Raw genomic sequence first — 16,103 nt, 5'->3', positions numbered from 1 at the left:
TCCTCTTCGCTTTCAGCAAGCAAGAATTCTATCATCGGCATATCGCAGGTTGTTAATGAGTCTTCCTCCAATCCTGATGCCATGTTTTTCTTCATAGAACTCAGCTTCTCGGATTATTTGCTCAGCATACAGGTTGAATAAGTATAGTGAAAGAATACAACCCTGTTGCACACCTTTCTTAATTTTAAAGCATTCAGTGTTCCCATGTTCTGTTCAAACAACTGCCTCTTGGTCCAGGTATGGATTCCTCATGAGCACAATTAAGTGTTCAGGAATACTCATAATTAACAATGTTGTCGATAGCTTGTCATGATCCACATAATTGAAAGCCGTTATGTAGTCAGTAAAGCACAGGTAAACATCTTTCTGATATTCTCTGCTTTCAGCCAAGATCCATCGGACATCAGCAATGATATCTCTCGTTCCATGGCCTCTTCTGAATCCAGCTTGAACCTCTGGAAGTTCTCTGTCAATGTATGATTGTAGACATTTCTGTATTACCTTTAGTAAAATTTTAATCACATAGGATAGCAAAGATATCGTCCGATGATTGCCGGACAATAAACAAAATCGTACCAAGCCTGTATAGGGTTTATGAGGAGGAGCTTGTGAGTCTGAAGAGCTGACTCTGCAGTTCAAGCTGACCTTGTGGTCCAGTGCATTATCCAACAGCGCTACACCAGGATTCCAAAGGGTATGTTATTACGTGCCTCTGATTCACAGGGACCCTATGTAGGGTTTCCAAGGAGCAGCTGATGAGTTTGAACCACTGACCTTGCAGTTCAAACCGATGTCACGGTCCAGTGGGACTCCAGAGGGTTTGTTGTTGCTGTTGTTAAGTGTCATCGAGTAGGTTCTGACACACAGTGACCCAGTATAGGGTTTCCAAAGAGCAGCTGGTGAGTTTGAACCACCGACCTTGTGGTCCAAACCAACCTTGCAGTCCTGTGTGTATCCCTCCAGCGCCACACCAGGATTTTGGTACTGGATTCACTGGGTTGATTTGATACTTGAACTTAAACTAGAAAATAGCATTGCCATCCCATAAACACACACAAGTACACACAAACTAAACCCCTTCACAACCGCATCTGGTGGATCTAATTTGGGGAAAGATACTAGTGTTGTATAGATTTCCATTCATGTGTCTCCTCAAGCCAACAACATTAAAGCGTATGTGTGTTTATAATGCTCCTAGCTAGCGTTTACACGCTTTCTACCCTACCCAACCCCCATGCCCGCATCCCTTTTCATTTATAGCTTATTTTATTCTAGTTTTATTATTCACTCCATCACACATTATCAGTTGTTATCAGCCCTTGAGTTTGTCTTCTTATTTGTTGTTGTTGTTATGTGCCATCGAGTCGGTTCCGACCCATAGCGACCCTGTACAGGGTTTCCGAGGGTGTAAATCTTTACGGGAGTAGAAAGCCTCATCTTTCCCCCGCGGAGCAGCTGGTAGTTTCGAACCACTGACCTTAAGGTTCGCAGCCCAATTCGTAACCACTACGCTAGTCTGTTTAAATATGTCACAGACTGCCAGAAGGAGCAAATCTCTCTTGGTGGGACAAGTCCCTGGAAAAGGACACCATGCTTGGGAAAGTGGAGGGTCAGTGAAACACATGCAGACCCTCAATGAGATGGACTGACACCAGGGCTCCAACAGTGGTCTCCAACGCAGCAGCGACTGTGAGGACAGGGCCGTGTTTTGTGCCGTTGTGTGTGGGATTGTTCTGAGTGGAAGCTGACGCCACAGCTCCCATCAGGGGAACGTGTCTCCTCCACAGTGCTGCTAATCCTGTCCTCTGTCCTGCCTGCCTCCCCATTCTCAAATCCCTGTTCCTGGGATGGCCATCACACATTGCTCACAGTCTTTAATTATTTGGATTATGTTTTGTTGTTGTTGTTAAGTGCCGTTGAGCCAGTTCCGACTCATAGCAACCCTGTATAGGGTTTCTGAGGAGTGGCTGGGTGAGTTTGAACTGCCAACCTTGTGATTCAAACCGATCTTGTGGTCCAGTGCTTATCCTTCAGTGCCACACCAGGATTACATTTAACTTCATGTTTTTTCCTCAGTGAAGCAATTGAAGAGACCATTATCCTTTCTGATTTCAAGCTCAAGAATTTTTTTTAATGAGGAAGCACACATGCACAAATATGTACACATATGTGCATATGTTCGTGTGTGCTTGTTATTTAAAAGAAAAAGAAAAGAAAAAGGAGCTCTGGTAGTGTAATGGTTACGACTCTGGCTGCGAATCTCATGGTCAGCAGTTCAAAACTACCAGTGGTTCCACAGGAGAAATAGGGGACTTTCTGCTCCCGTAAAGGTTTACAGCCTTGGAAGCCCTACACAGGGTCCCTATGAGTCAGAACAGACTCCACGGCACATAGCCAACCAACCATATATATAAAGAAACGTGAAGACAATTATTTTATAAATACGTGACTGTATTTTTCTTCATGTCCAGAAACTCTGATTGAATAGAACTCAGGTATTCCCCCCCGACCAACAACTCCCACACAATTCAAAGATCTAACACCACGTTTCCATTTGTACCAAAATGGGCAAGATAATGAAGGCACAGGCTCACTTTGGGTCAACCACGGAGTCAGGAGGCACTAATGACACAAAAAGCAGAAGGGTACAATCACAAAACGCCAGTGTTCAGAGTCTTGGGTAGCTTTTCTACCTTTAACATTTGGCAAAATTCAGTCTAGATATTTCACAGGAAAAAAGAGAGAGACGTTACAGTTACAATGTCTGATTGCCTAGAATGAGTGTTCAAAACAAGGAGAAGGGACAAAATGAAAGGAGGAGAAAAGAGATGCCCACTCCCTTGGATTCTCCTTCCTTTCTGAGGGTTTCAGATGCCCTGCCCATAGAAATGCCAGCTAGACCTGAAGATTTAAGAGACGTTGGGTAGTTGCTGGTCTGGTCCCTCAAAACACAACTACATGTTGATCTCACAATCACACAACTAGCTGGATGTCTACTTTTCAGTTAGAAACCATAAGCCACATTTGGTTATTTAAAGGTGACCTAAAACGTTTAAAGACTGTAGGGTCAGCATTGGGCTGCAAACCCCAAGGTCAGCAATTCAAACCCACCAGCTGCTCCTTGGAAACCCTATGTGGGTTCGTTATGAGTTGGAACCGACTCAATGGAACTTAACAACGATAAGAACAACAACACATTTAAAATACAGGAAAAGATATGCTCTACTGTCCCAACTTAAAAAGAAGCAGCACAAAACAGATGACCTATTGAGACCAACGGCAAATAAATACTCTCTACTCTAGGAAATTATGGGGATTGCTTCTCAATTTCTGATAACCACTTCACTCTGCACACAGCAGAAACTCGCTTCATGATTTTAGGAGACTATCTCCATCATATAAAAGATGAGGGTGTAAGTTAGGTCTGAGCAGGCAGAAGAGCATCCTGCAAAAGCACAAGACAAATGAACAACACTCGGCAGACCGTGTGGACATCATAACTATGATCTATGTGATGGTATACAACTGCTTGCTTGGCCTGGGCTAACGTCGTCACCCGCTGCAAGACCAGCGATGGTAACCAACCATTCGACAAGCACGCCCATACTTACAACTGCAGAAATAACACGGACATGCATCAACTACCCAAGTTTTATGTATATATTTTAGAATTTGTCCGGGGAAATTCATTTTGGTAGGATTTTCCACAACCTTCCCCTAAAGCTACTTTTGATCGCCTTGGTCTTTCTACATCAGAGTCTACAGAAAATTGTGTTATGTTCAACTGTTTCCAAGTATCAGGAACAAGGGCGCTGAAACAGCAAGGAATTGTAACTATTTTTCAGCGAGTTACAAAAAACTGTTCTGCATGCTTGAAAAGTTCATTGTAAATGAAAATAATAATACAATACTTATAGGAAGAGCTCAACAATTTGGTGCCTTTTTTTTTTCTTTTTGTTTTAAAAACAATCTCTAATACTCATCTCTGACAACACAGTATGTATATAGATAGGAAGTTCATTTCCATGTTTCTTACATAAAAATAACTATCAGAAATTATCAATCGATCACTGTCAGCTGATTTATATCCAATTGACTCACTGCAGAAGGGAGACAAAAAAAAAAAACCTAAAGTAATCATTAAAGCTCACAGTTTAAATGTTTTCCTTTTTTTTTTTTTTTTGCATGTTTGAAATTTTTTGGTGGCTTGTCTGTGCTCTGTTGCCAGCTGGTTTCCCTATCAGTGGCCTCCCAGTAGGCTAGACAGGAAGCTCGAAGACTTCTTACTTTGTTGTACTGCTGCTTCCTGGTCTGGTGTAAGTCCCAACTCACTCTCAATTTGATCAAGTTCTGCCTGGTCCAGGAGTTCAAAGTCATCACCTTCTTCAGTGTCTGTATCCTCGGCGAGGCTGGCCGCGGCCTGAGAAAGGGCTTGCTGTTTACCCTGGAGCTGGTCTTTGAGGGCAGCAGTCACGGCAGCTGAGATGACGTCCCCAGCCAAGTTGCTCATCAGCTGAAAGGTCTGGTCACTGTTCAGAGGAAGCGTGAGACCAGCCACCGAGGGCCTCTCTTGGTTCAATCTACGGCCACTGTCCAACTGGTCCTTCTTTCTCTTGAACTCAACAGGCAGGCCAAGGCTTAATTCATCTTCATCATTTGTTCCCATGCCATTTTCTAAAGATGGAAATTCTGAAAGGTCTCGAGAGAAGACTTCCTGTTCACTAGGTCGGTCAAGATCTGTGAAATGTGTAAAAGAGATTCATATGTAAGCACCATAACACAGAGATGACAGCAAATAGATCTGGTTTTAGTATGACCCTCTCTGGTCAGCCTTGACCTTCATCTAAGCTCAACTTAAATCAGCTTCTCCACTGAATTGGGAACCCTAGGGATGGCAATGTACTCCTTACTTAACAACTAACTTGTTATTCAACACTTTACATTTATGAACACAGTAAAACATCTACCATCTGACTATTTTGTGTAATAACAACGTACCTTGAAGTTCAAGGTGCAAGGCAAGAATGACGCTGGCTGGGCCATGATTCTCAGCAATTTGCCCTTATACGTAATGATGTAATGTGGCAGGTATTTACTAACGTAACTACCCTCCATTTTACGATACGTGATCATCCTCTAACTTCCCACAACGCCAACATTCACATAATGACCTGGGTTTTGGAACTAACCCTGTCAGTAAGCAGGGAATGGATGCACTACTACATGTGTACCCTATAGTTTTTTGCCTTTCTGAAAAAGGACAAAACAGTATATGACTTAATATTCAAAGTTGTGTACCATTAGTTTGGAGCTAGAAGTCCTGGTGTGGCGCTGTGGGTTAATGCGCCAGATTGCAAAGTCGTTTGAACTGCAAGGTCGGTGGTTCAAGCTCATCAGCTGCTCCTCAGAAACCTTATACAGGGTCACTATGGGTCGGAATCGACTTGATGGCACTTCACAACAGTAACAAGAAGTTTGGAGCTGACTAAAGTTTAAATGGTCATCACAAACAAAAATTCCATCTTGCCCTTGGGTTGGGAATAGTTTAGTTTAAGCCAGTGTAGAAATGTGTGATGATGAAAATTTTTAAAAAGACTCCAATTGGACGTTTTCATGGATTCTGGCACGACTATTAATGAGTATCATCTATTCCTAACATTTTGATTTGTGGAGATAAATATGTGTATCCCTAAACTTGTATTTCTTTAAGACAATGAAATAAAAGTTACTGAGTCTTCTACTCCATATGCATCCCAAGAGAATGTGGAAACATTCGGCTCTCCATAAATACATCTGAAATGGACTACACCCGTCGACCACTGAATCCTTGAGCAGTGGCCACTGAGTCAATTCCAACTCATGGTGGTCTCATGGGTGTCAGATTAGAACCATAGTCCACAGGGTTTCAATGGGTGACTTCTCAGAAGCAGAGCACCAGACCTTTCTGCGTGGATGTGGACCTTTAGTCTTTCAGTTCCAAGTACATGCATCACACACACATATAATATATGCAAGTTGGTTCTGACTCATAGTGACCCTTTATAAGGTTTCCAAGGAGCGACTGGTGGGTTTGAATTGCTGACCCTGCAGTTAGCAGTCCAGTGCTTATCCCACAGCAACACACTGGTATGGTGGTTATGTGCCATGGAGTCAGTTCTGACTCATAGTGACTCATCTTTACAGAAGCAGGTATGTATGTATGTATATATTTGTGTGTATGTGTGTGTATATATTGGCATCTTGGTGTGGCACGGTGGGTTAATGCACCAGACTGCAAAGTTGTTTGAACTGCAAGGCTGTTAGTTCAAGCTCACCAGCTGCTCCTCGGAAACCCTATACAGGGTTGCTATGGGTCAGAGCCGACCGATGGCACTTAACAACAACATATATATGTATATATATGTGTGTGTGTGTATATATATATATATATATATATCGATATAGAGATATATAGAGAGATATATACAGTTTAAGCCAATACAGATGAGGCTTTCTGGGAGCAGAAAGCCTCATCTTTCTCCTGCAGAGCAGCTGGCAGCCTCAAATCATGGACCTTGTGACTCTCAGTCCGGTGTTTATCATAAGGAGCCACAATGCTCCCATCTATATACACAGCACACAATAACAATAACAACATACATTTGTATATTTACATGTGTGTCCACCACTCATCTAGCAGTTTGTCATACTATGGTATGTGTTGCTTGCATGTTGCTGTGATTCTGGAAGCTTGGCCACCGGTATTTTAAATACCACCAGGGTCACCCATGGTGGACAGGTTTCAGCTGAACTTCCAGACTAAGACAGACTAGGAAGAAGAGGCAGACCACTGTTGAACGTTTAGCCCCTGTCAACCCTTATGACTAGAAATGGGACACTGTCAGAATAGTGCTGGAAAACGAAAACATTTGAAGAACACCACAATATTGTCACATATAGTGTTGGAAGACGAGCCCCTCAGATTGGAAAGCATTCAAAACATGACTGTGGAAGAGCCGCCTCCTCAAAGTAGAGTTGACTATGATGACGCTAATAGAGTAAAGCTTTGAGGACCTTCATTTGCTTATGGGGCACAATTCAAAATGTGGAGCAATAGATGTAAACATCCATTAATCAATGGAACACGGAATGGATGAAGTACGAAATGAGGAAAATTGGAAGTTGTCAAAAATTAAATGGAACGCAGAAGATCTATCTTCTAGGCATTAGTGAGACAAAATGGACTTGTATTGGCCATTTTCAATAGGACAAATTAAAGATGAATGCCATTACATTCATGATCAAAAGAACACTTCAAGATTTATCTTGAAGTACAATGGTTCTGTGATAGATAATATCCATTCACTTACAAGGAAGAGGCTTGGTGTGGTGCTGTAGAATAAACAAAGAGCAACAACGTCAGTTTAAACCACAAGGTAAGCAGTTCAAACTCACCAGCCACTCCTTGGACACCCTATACTGGGTCGCTATGAGTTAAAACTGACTTGATGGTACTTAACAACAACAACAACAAATAGCATATTTTCTTTTCCCATTTAACAATTGACAGAAGCATGCACTTATAATAATAATAAAAATAAAAGTCTTCCAAAATCTGAACCTACCATCAGACGTGTCTGTCTGTGGAGTATATCCCTCAGAGAGGTTGAAGGTCCCGTTATCCGTCCAGGACACTTCTGATACATCTGTGTCTGACACAGATAACTCTTTAGCAGCAACCGTGAGGCTCATCTGAGTCAACATAAGTAGAACAACCGTGATACATTTTAAATTCCTAATAAAAAAACTTTTGAAAAAGCCATACTATGACCAAAACATGTTTGAGCAATAAAAGCCAGATGATTCCACCACCCCTGCACACACCCACACACACACTTTTTGAAAATGTTCAATCAATCACCTTTTAGAAGTGGGAGGCATCTATGAAGAAAACCATTCGGCTTTGATGCATGTAAAGAAAGGTATCATCAAATGACACAGGAGAAAAAGAAATGGCAAATACCTTAGGGCAAAGGGCAGAAAAGTCTAATTCACTGTCATCCTTGTGACTTTTTTCTTTATCTGCTTCTGTTGAGAAAAATAATGTGGACACTTTCAGTTTCCTGGCTCACACAGATAGACTGCTTTCTTTTTTTCCATTGAAGACCTGCTCTTACCCCACATTTCTCATAGTCTCTAATGCCTCCATATAATTAAATCTTTTCACATATTTACAAAATGCTTGATTTCCAAAGGAAATTGTCTCTTATGGCAATAGTCCTCCAAGTCTGGTCCATGGACCACTACAGCCCACAGCATCGCTGGAAACTTGTTAAATGGGCAGATTCCCAAGCCCGCCCCTCCCACTCCACTGCTTCTGAATTGATTCTGATCCTGGTGACCCACAGGACCAAGCAGAATTGCCCTATTCTAGACCTTCTGAATCAGAAACTTGGGGACAGGGAGAGTCAATCCATGCTTTAAGGACCCTTCCAAGTGATTCTGATGCAAACTACAGTTTGAGAATCACTGCTGGATAAGGTCATAGGTCATACTGAGAAGAGGAGAAGGATCCCCTATTTTCTTTATTCTACTCTTTCCCTCCCTTCTTATCTGGTTTCCGGTGTGGTACTGTAGGATCAGCACTGGACTGCTAATCCCAAGGTTGCTAATTCAAATCTACCAGTCTCTCCTCAAAAACCCTGTACTGGGTTCCTGTGAGTTGGAATCAATTCAACAGCAATAAACAACAAGTCTTTACTACCTGGCTCAGTTATTCTATTTACAATTGTCGTTGTTAAGTGCCATCAACAAGTCAGGCTCTGACCCAGAGCGACCCTGTATAGGGTTTCCAAGGAGCAGCTGGTAAACTTGAACCACAGGCCAAGTGGGCTTTGCTGTTCAGCGCATTAACCAACATCACCACACCAAGAGTCCTCTGTTTGCAACAGTCCCACCCAAATTGAAGCAATTTAAACACAGTAAATAAATCATAGATTTAAAAAACATAGACAGTGGTTTAACCGTTGTCTCCTCCATGCACAATTTGGATAAGAAGTCAGTTTATTAAAGGATTATGTTTGAGAATAGAATACAAGTCTTAGACCGTATTATTTTGGGGGATTATCTTCTAAAGCAGAATACCCTACAAGGTATCAAAGGTGGTTTATTTCATAGTAAAATTCTTGAATGGAATCTAAAGTTCAAACTTTACCTACCAGATCCCTCACGTTTCTTCTGATTAATAAATTCCCCAATTCCAAAGTCTAGTTTCAACAGAACTGACTTGATTTTGCTGTATAGTTTTTGTCCCATGTCATTACACTTAAACAGCGGGCACAAAAATGCACAGAGTACTGAAAGACACAAAGAAAGACAGGCAGAGTTAGGTGACCTTCCTTACAAAAAGATACACCTCAAAACACCACCCAAAACACCACTTCAGGTCTCAAAGTGACAAAAAGGAGCTTACTTTTTAAGAATATACCTCCGTTAATTCAGTTCCTAATTTCTATCCTAATTCCTGTAATCAAAATATTCTAATACACAGGCACACACACACACACACACACAGATGAAAGACTATCAGTTAGCGCAACTCCCTCCCTTCAATCCTTTTACCTTCAAAAAAATATACAGGATGCTTACCTGTTTTCACAACAATAGTCCTTGATTCAATACTCAGCGTGACATGTTTATTACACCCTCTTGTATCAGGGGAACATTATTCTAGTCTATGAGGAGCAGAGTTTTCATTCTCATGAAATCTACATTTTCTAGAATCATCATGATAGAAAAATTCTTCATCAAATCAGTCTCTGTTTTAAATTATCTTTGAACCTTAACCCTTGAGAAAACCCACTTCCTGAAAATTAGCTTGAAATTTTTAAAAAATATATTTTATTGTATTTTAGGTGAATGAATACACACAACAAATTAGGTTCTCATTTAACAATTTCTGCACAGCTTGTTCCATGACATTGGTTGCATTTGTTTATAATGGGTCAGCGTTCTCATCATTTCCATTTTGTCATTGTTATTCTGTTTCCATTAATTCAGCTTCCCTGGAATCCTGGTGTGGCACTATGGGTTAAAGCGCTGGGGTGCACAGTCGCTTTGAGCTGTATGGTCAGAGGTTCAAGCTCACCAGTCGCTCCTTGGAAACCCTATACAGGGTCGCTATGGGTCAGAACCAACTTGATTGCACTTTACAGCATGTCTTTCCTTAACTTCTCATCTTTGTTTGAGGGTAAATGTTGGACTGTTTGGTCTTATATAGTTGATTATTTAGGGCACACAGTATTCATGGGTGGTATTGTTTATTTTATAGACCTATTATTTGGATGGAGTCCTAGTGTGGAGCTGTGGGTTAATGCGCTGGACTGCAATATCGTTTGAACTGCAAGGTCGGCAGTTCAAGCTCACCAGCCACTCCTGGGAAACCCTATACAGGATCGCTATGGGTTGGAATCAACTCAACGGCACTTAACAACAACAATTATTTGGATGAAAGTTGATCACCAAGAGTAGCTTTAGTTACAAGTCCAAAGGGTATGTTTAGGCGATAGTCTCAAGTGTCTGTCGGACCAGTAGATTTGGCTTTCTTTTATGAATTTGAATTTTATTCTATATTTTTCTCACCTTCCATCTGGGACCTTCTATTGTGTCCCTGGTTAGAATGGTTGGTTGTAGTCGTTCTTCTGGTCTCAGGCTAAATGAGATTGTGATTCATGTGGATCTTTTTTTTTTTTAGTTAACATTTATTGTGATTTAGGTGAAAGTTTACATAGAAATCAGTTTTCCCAACCAACAGTTCATACACAAATTGTTCCGTAACATTGGCTGCAATTCTTGCCATGTCAACTCTCTCCTTACTTTCTCCCTGAACCCCTCCCTCCCCCATTTCCATTATCTGGCTTCCCTGTCCCTCCCAGTCTTCTCATCTTAAGTTCTGGGCAAATGTTGGTCTCCTAGAGCTAAATGTCCTAAGGAGCACATTCTTCGCATTGTTTGTTTTATTGTCTCATCTATTACTTGGCTGGAAGGAGGTCTCCAGGAATGTCTTTAGTTTCAAGTTAGAGGCTCCTCTAGTCCTGTCTGACCAGTAAGTCTGGTCTTATTTTAGGCTTTGAATTTTGATTTTCCTGTTGTTGTTGTTTTTAACACTCATTCTAACTGATCCTGGTCTTGGTGGTAATGGTAGCCGAGCACCATCTAGTTCTTTGGGTTTCATGTAAGAGAAACTGTGGTTCATGTGGATCATTATGGATGAATTACTTTCTTGAGTTTTCACTTTTCTTTGTTCTCTGATGTTCCAGGTCAGAAGAGACCAATAGGTGTGTCTCAGATGGCCACTCACAAGTTTTTAAGACCCCAGACACAACTAACCAAACTGGGACATAGAACACTGTCCCTGAATGCTATCTTTAGTCACACAATGGTGGTGGGTGGTCATGTTCCATGGGGTTGGTTCCAACTCATAGTAACCCCATATAGGATTTCTGAGGCTGTGAATCTTTACAGGAGCAGAAAACCTCATCTTTCTTCCATGGAGCTGCTGGCAGTTTTGAACTACTGTTAACCGTGAGACGAGCAACCTGACTTGTAACCACTACACTAACAGAACTCCAACAATAACTTACCTTAATTAGCAAAGAACTTATGCTTTCACAAACTCCAACAGCTAGGCTGAAAGCTACATTTTAAGTCAAATCAGTAATTAGCTGAGTTGTTCATGTTCCATATTCATGAGTCACTAGTGTTGGTAAGTGCCGTTGAGTTGGTTCCAACTCATAGTGACCCTGTATAGTTTCCAAGGAGTGGCTGGTGGGTTTGAATGGACGACCCTGCGGTTATCAGTCCAGTGCTTATCCTTATGAAAACATTATTCTGGCCCTACTTCCAAGATATATATAATCACTAGCGATAACGCTAGAATATAAGAGTCTATATAATAAAAGATTTTTCTTATTTGGAACATTTTTGACTCTCTATTTGTAAATTGTGTATTAAACAAACCTTTATTTCTATTACAGACTTAATTAATACAGTTTTTGTTTTAACATTTGTTAGACTCACATCAGTTATTGTTGTTAATCATCATCGAGTTGATTCTGATTCATAGCGACCCTGCATAGGGTTTCCAAGGAGCAGCTGGTGGATTTGAACCACTGATCTCATGGTTTGCAGTCCAATGTGATCCTACAGTGCCACACCAGGAGTCATTAGGAGCATGTTGTCAAAACAATCTCCATTACAATCAAAATGATGAACCTATCTTGTTGCTGTTGTGTGCTGTGGAGGTGATGGCAGTGCCCCATGGGATCTCCTAGGTTGTGATCTTCATGGAAGAGTCCTGATGTGGCGCTGTGGGTTAATACACCAGACTGCAATGTCATTTGAACTGCAAGGTCGGCGGTTCAAGCTCACCAGCTGCTCCTTGGAAACCCTATAGAGGGTTGCTATGGGTCAGCACTGACTCAACAATACTGAACAACAGTATTGGGAACAGATTGGCAAGTGTTTTCTCCCATGGAGCCACTGATGGATTCAAACTTCTGAACTTTAAGTTAGCAGCCAAGGGCTTTAGCTATTGTGTTATGTAACGATTCAGCCAGGCTTCCTACAAGAACTTATCTACCACCCAGAAATTTCTCATATTTTAAATCATTGTCCTCTACCCATCCCTGTCTCCACCCACCTAGTCTCCAGGCCACCACCTATTTCCTCACTAACTGTTGGTTTGCATTCTTTGAGAATTATAAGTACACACTCTCCTTTTAAAATATGGGTTCTAGTCAGCCTAATTATTTTCAGAATCACCAATATTTTTGCACGTCATCAAGTTTTTGCTACTGAGTAGTAACCCCTGCATGGACATACTTCAGGTTCACTGTCCACTCATGTGTTGATGGACATCTGGACAGTATTCAGTTTTAGGCGACTACAAATAACACTGCCATGAACATTCATGTACAACTCTTTGTGTGGACATTCACCTTCATTTCCACGGGTTAGCTCTGGTAGCGTAGTGGTTATGAATCGGGCTGCGTTCCGCAAGGTCAGCAGTTCGAAACTATCAGCTGCTCCATGGGAGAAAGATGAAGCTTTCTGCTCCCATAAAGATTTACAGCCTCGGAAACCCTGTTCAGGGTCACTATGGGTCAGAACCGACTCGACGGCACTTAATAACAACAACAATACTCAACTGTGGAATGGATGAACCATCTGGCAGCTTTTAAGTCACTGCCAAACTGTTATCCAAGGGGCTGTGTCATCCCACCTGCACACTAACAGGGTATGACAATTACAGTGGATTCAGAACTTCTCATACTAGCCATTCTGTTAGGTACCGTCAAGTCAGTACTGACTCATCGCAACCCTACACTTAACAGAACGAAACACTGTCCAGTCCTGCACCAACCTCACAATCCTTCCTATGCTGGAGCCCACTACTGCTGCCACTGTGCCAATCCATCTTCCATGTCTCCGTTGACCTTCCACTTTGCCAAACATGAGGTCTTTCTCCAGGGAAGGACCTCATTCGGGTGAAGCGTAATAGTGTCTCACTATTGGTTGGTTTGTTTGCAGTTTTTGTTTTTGAGTCAGGGAACATGCAAAATGACTGATATTGATGTGTTTGTCAAGGGTTGAGAACATAGCTTATTTTATCCTGTTAAAACTTTTTGTGTGAATTGAGTGAAGGTTTACAGATCATCAGTTCTACATTCAACTAATCAGCCACCTCATTTCATCTCGATGATCATCATCCCTTCCATGAACACCTCTTACCCCATGTCTGTCTTCTGTTTCTTGTTTCATTCTTCCTTCTATTCCAACCCTTCCGAGTCTTGTCCCTGGGTAAACTGCTGTGCTGTGTATCTCCAGTGACTGACTGTTCTATGGTGTGCACACCTCATTAGTGTCGTTGTCCCCTGTCCCTCCATATACCTGTCTATTGTTTGGCTGAAAATGGAGCCACGGGGCTGAATTCCGTTCCAGACCTGAATGGTGAACAGGGGACATAATCTTGGAGGTTTCAGCAGTCTCTACCTGACCAGCTGTTGTTGTTGTTGTTGTTGTTGCTAAGTGCCATCGAGTCAGTTCCGACTTACAGCAATCCTGCATAGGGTTTCTGAGGTGCAGCGGTGAATTTGAACTACTGCCCTTATAGTTACCAGTCTAGTGCTTATCCCACAGTGCCACACCAGGACTCCCTCTGACCAGTAAGCCTGGTCTTTTTTACAGTAACATTTATTTATAGCTTTATTGATATAGTTTAAAATAAAGATAATTATTCCCTCAACAGTTCTGCTTTTCACAGCTGTTCTTGCAATTTTAAAATATAAATTTGTCTACAGAGGAGCACAGTGGCTCGGTAGGATAAGCACTGGACTGCAAACAAGGTCAGTGGTTTGAGCCCACCAGCCACCCCAAAGGAAAAAGATGAGGTTTCTGCTCCCGCAAAGATTTATAGCCTCAAGAACCCAGTACAGGGTCACTATGAGTTAGAACCGACTCGACGCCACACAACAACAACAGCAGGAGAAAGGAGAAGCTCTGCTTGGCCGGGGAGTAAAATCCTATCTATATGTTCTGCAATAAGGAGCTCATCCTTTCTCTTCCATATAATGGAAGGTCTTGCTGATGCTTCAAACGATACCACAAGCATCATATAGGTTACGCAAACATTCCGCTGTACTTACATAGTAGATAGCTGAGTACGACCCCAGGAACGTAGCTTCCCAAGATCGTAAAAAATGTGCACACGCTGCAGACCAGGAGGCAAAACTAGAGAAGAAAGAGGGAACAGTTACTCCTACTAAACACCAAGATACTTTTGAGCACACGACTGACACACACACATGACTTTATTTACATGTGACCTAAGAGCTCTGCTGGCACACTGATTAAGGCGCTTGGCTGTAAACCACAAGGTCAGTGGTTTGAACCCACCAGCTGCTCCCCGGGAGAAAGATGAAGCTGTCTGCTTTCAAGAAGGTTATGATTCTCTGTCCTGTCGCGTTCACCACGAGTGGGAACCCACTCATAGGCAGTGGTTTTTGGTGTTTTTGTTTTTGTGGGGGATGATTTATGATCTATAAAAACCCACTGCCAACAAGTCAATTCTGACTCATAGGGACCCACAGGACAAAGCAGAACGCTCCTTAGGGTTCCCCAAACTGTAAATCTTTATGGGAGCAGTCTCATCTTTCTCCCAAGGAGCTGCTGGTGGGTTTGAACTGCTGACCGTGAGGTTAGCCACCAAGGTGTTAACCTGCTACACCACCAGTGCTCCTTAGATGCTATGTTCATCCAGCCGAAGTCTACTGTGTTGTTGTTGTTGAGTGCCATTGAGTTGGTTCTGACCCTTAGCAAACCTATATAGGGTTTCCAAGGAATGGCTGGTGAGCTTGAACTGCTGACCTGTGGATCAAACTTACTTTGCAGTCCAGTGCATTCACCCACAAAGCCACACCAGGAATCCTTTACCACAGACTAAAAGATGAGGCTTTCTGTTCCGGTAAAGATTTACAGCCTCGGAAATCTTGTACAGGGTTGCTATGAGTCAGAACCAGCTCCACGGCACACAACAACAACAACAAGAGTGATGGTGAGAGCTCAGAGGACAATTAAGCCAGAGAAGAAGGACCCCCATTCACTATGCTTGTGGGGCTGTATTACCGCCAAGTACAAGTACAAGAGAAGCCAAGATAGCTAGGCTTCGTCTCTCCTACTTTGGACACATTGTCTGGAGAGAACAGTCGCTGGAGAAGGATGTCATGCTGGGTAAGGTGGAGGGTCAGAGAAAAAGAGGAAGACCCCCAAAGAGATGGATCAGCCAGGTGACATCATTGATGGCGTCAAGTGTGGCGGCGGTAGTAAGGTTGGCGGTAGTAAGGTTCGTTCTGCTGTGCATGGGGTCGCTATGAGTCGGTTCCGACTTGATGGCACCTGACAACAACAACAACAACAAGAGAACTCTAGGGGGATATGTCCCCCAGAAACTTTTGTTACTAAGCATGTCTTACTGGCGACCATAACCTGGTAATCAAACCTTCTCCTTCACACTTGTTCGGTGTTGCCAGGCTGTCTCAGCTCATTGTGAGCCCGGTGTACAACAG

General features: G+C 42.3%; 1 protein-coding gene across 1 annotated transcript in view; it reads right to left on the bottom strand.

Moving 5' to 3' along the window:
• Positions 1–4,240: 4,240 nt before the first annotated feature.
• Positions 4,241–16,103, bottom strand: part of FAM134B (family with sequence similarity 134, member B) — a 196,276-nt gene continuing 184,413 nt past the window's right edge. The window contains exons 5-9 of the mRNA XM_006874438.1: positions 14,685–14,769; positions 9,198–9,335; positions 8,003–8,067; positions 7,605–7,731; positions 4,241–4,737 (exon numbers count right to left, since the gene is read on the bottom strand). Coding sequence (XP_006874500.1) covers positions 4,241–4,737; positions 7,605–7,731; positions 8,003–8,067; positions 9,198–9,335; positions 14,685–14,769 — 912 coding nt within the window. The remainder of the gene's footprint in view (positions 4,738–7,604; positions 7,732–8,002; positions 8,068–9,197; positions 9,336–14,684; positions 14,770–16,103) is intronic.

This window comes from Chrysochloris asiatica, unplaced genomic scaffold, assembly GCF_000296735.1.
Source record: "Chrysochloris asiatica unplaced genomic scaffold, ChrAsi1.0 scaffold00278, whole genome shotgun sequence".
NCBI lineage: Eukaryota > Metazoa > Chordata > Mammalia > Afrosoricida > Chrysochloridae > Chrysochloris > Chrysochloris asiatica.
The sequence above is the reverse complement of the archived record's forward strand: the minus strand, read 5'-3'. Positions and strand labels throughout refer to the sequence as shown.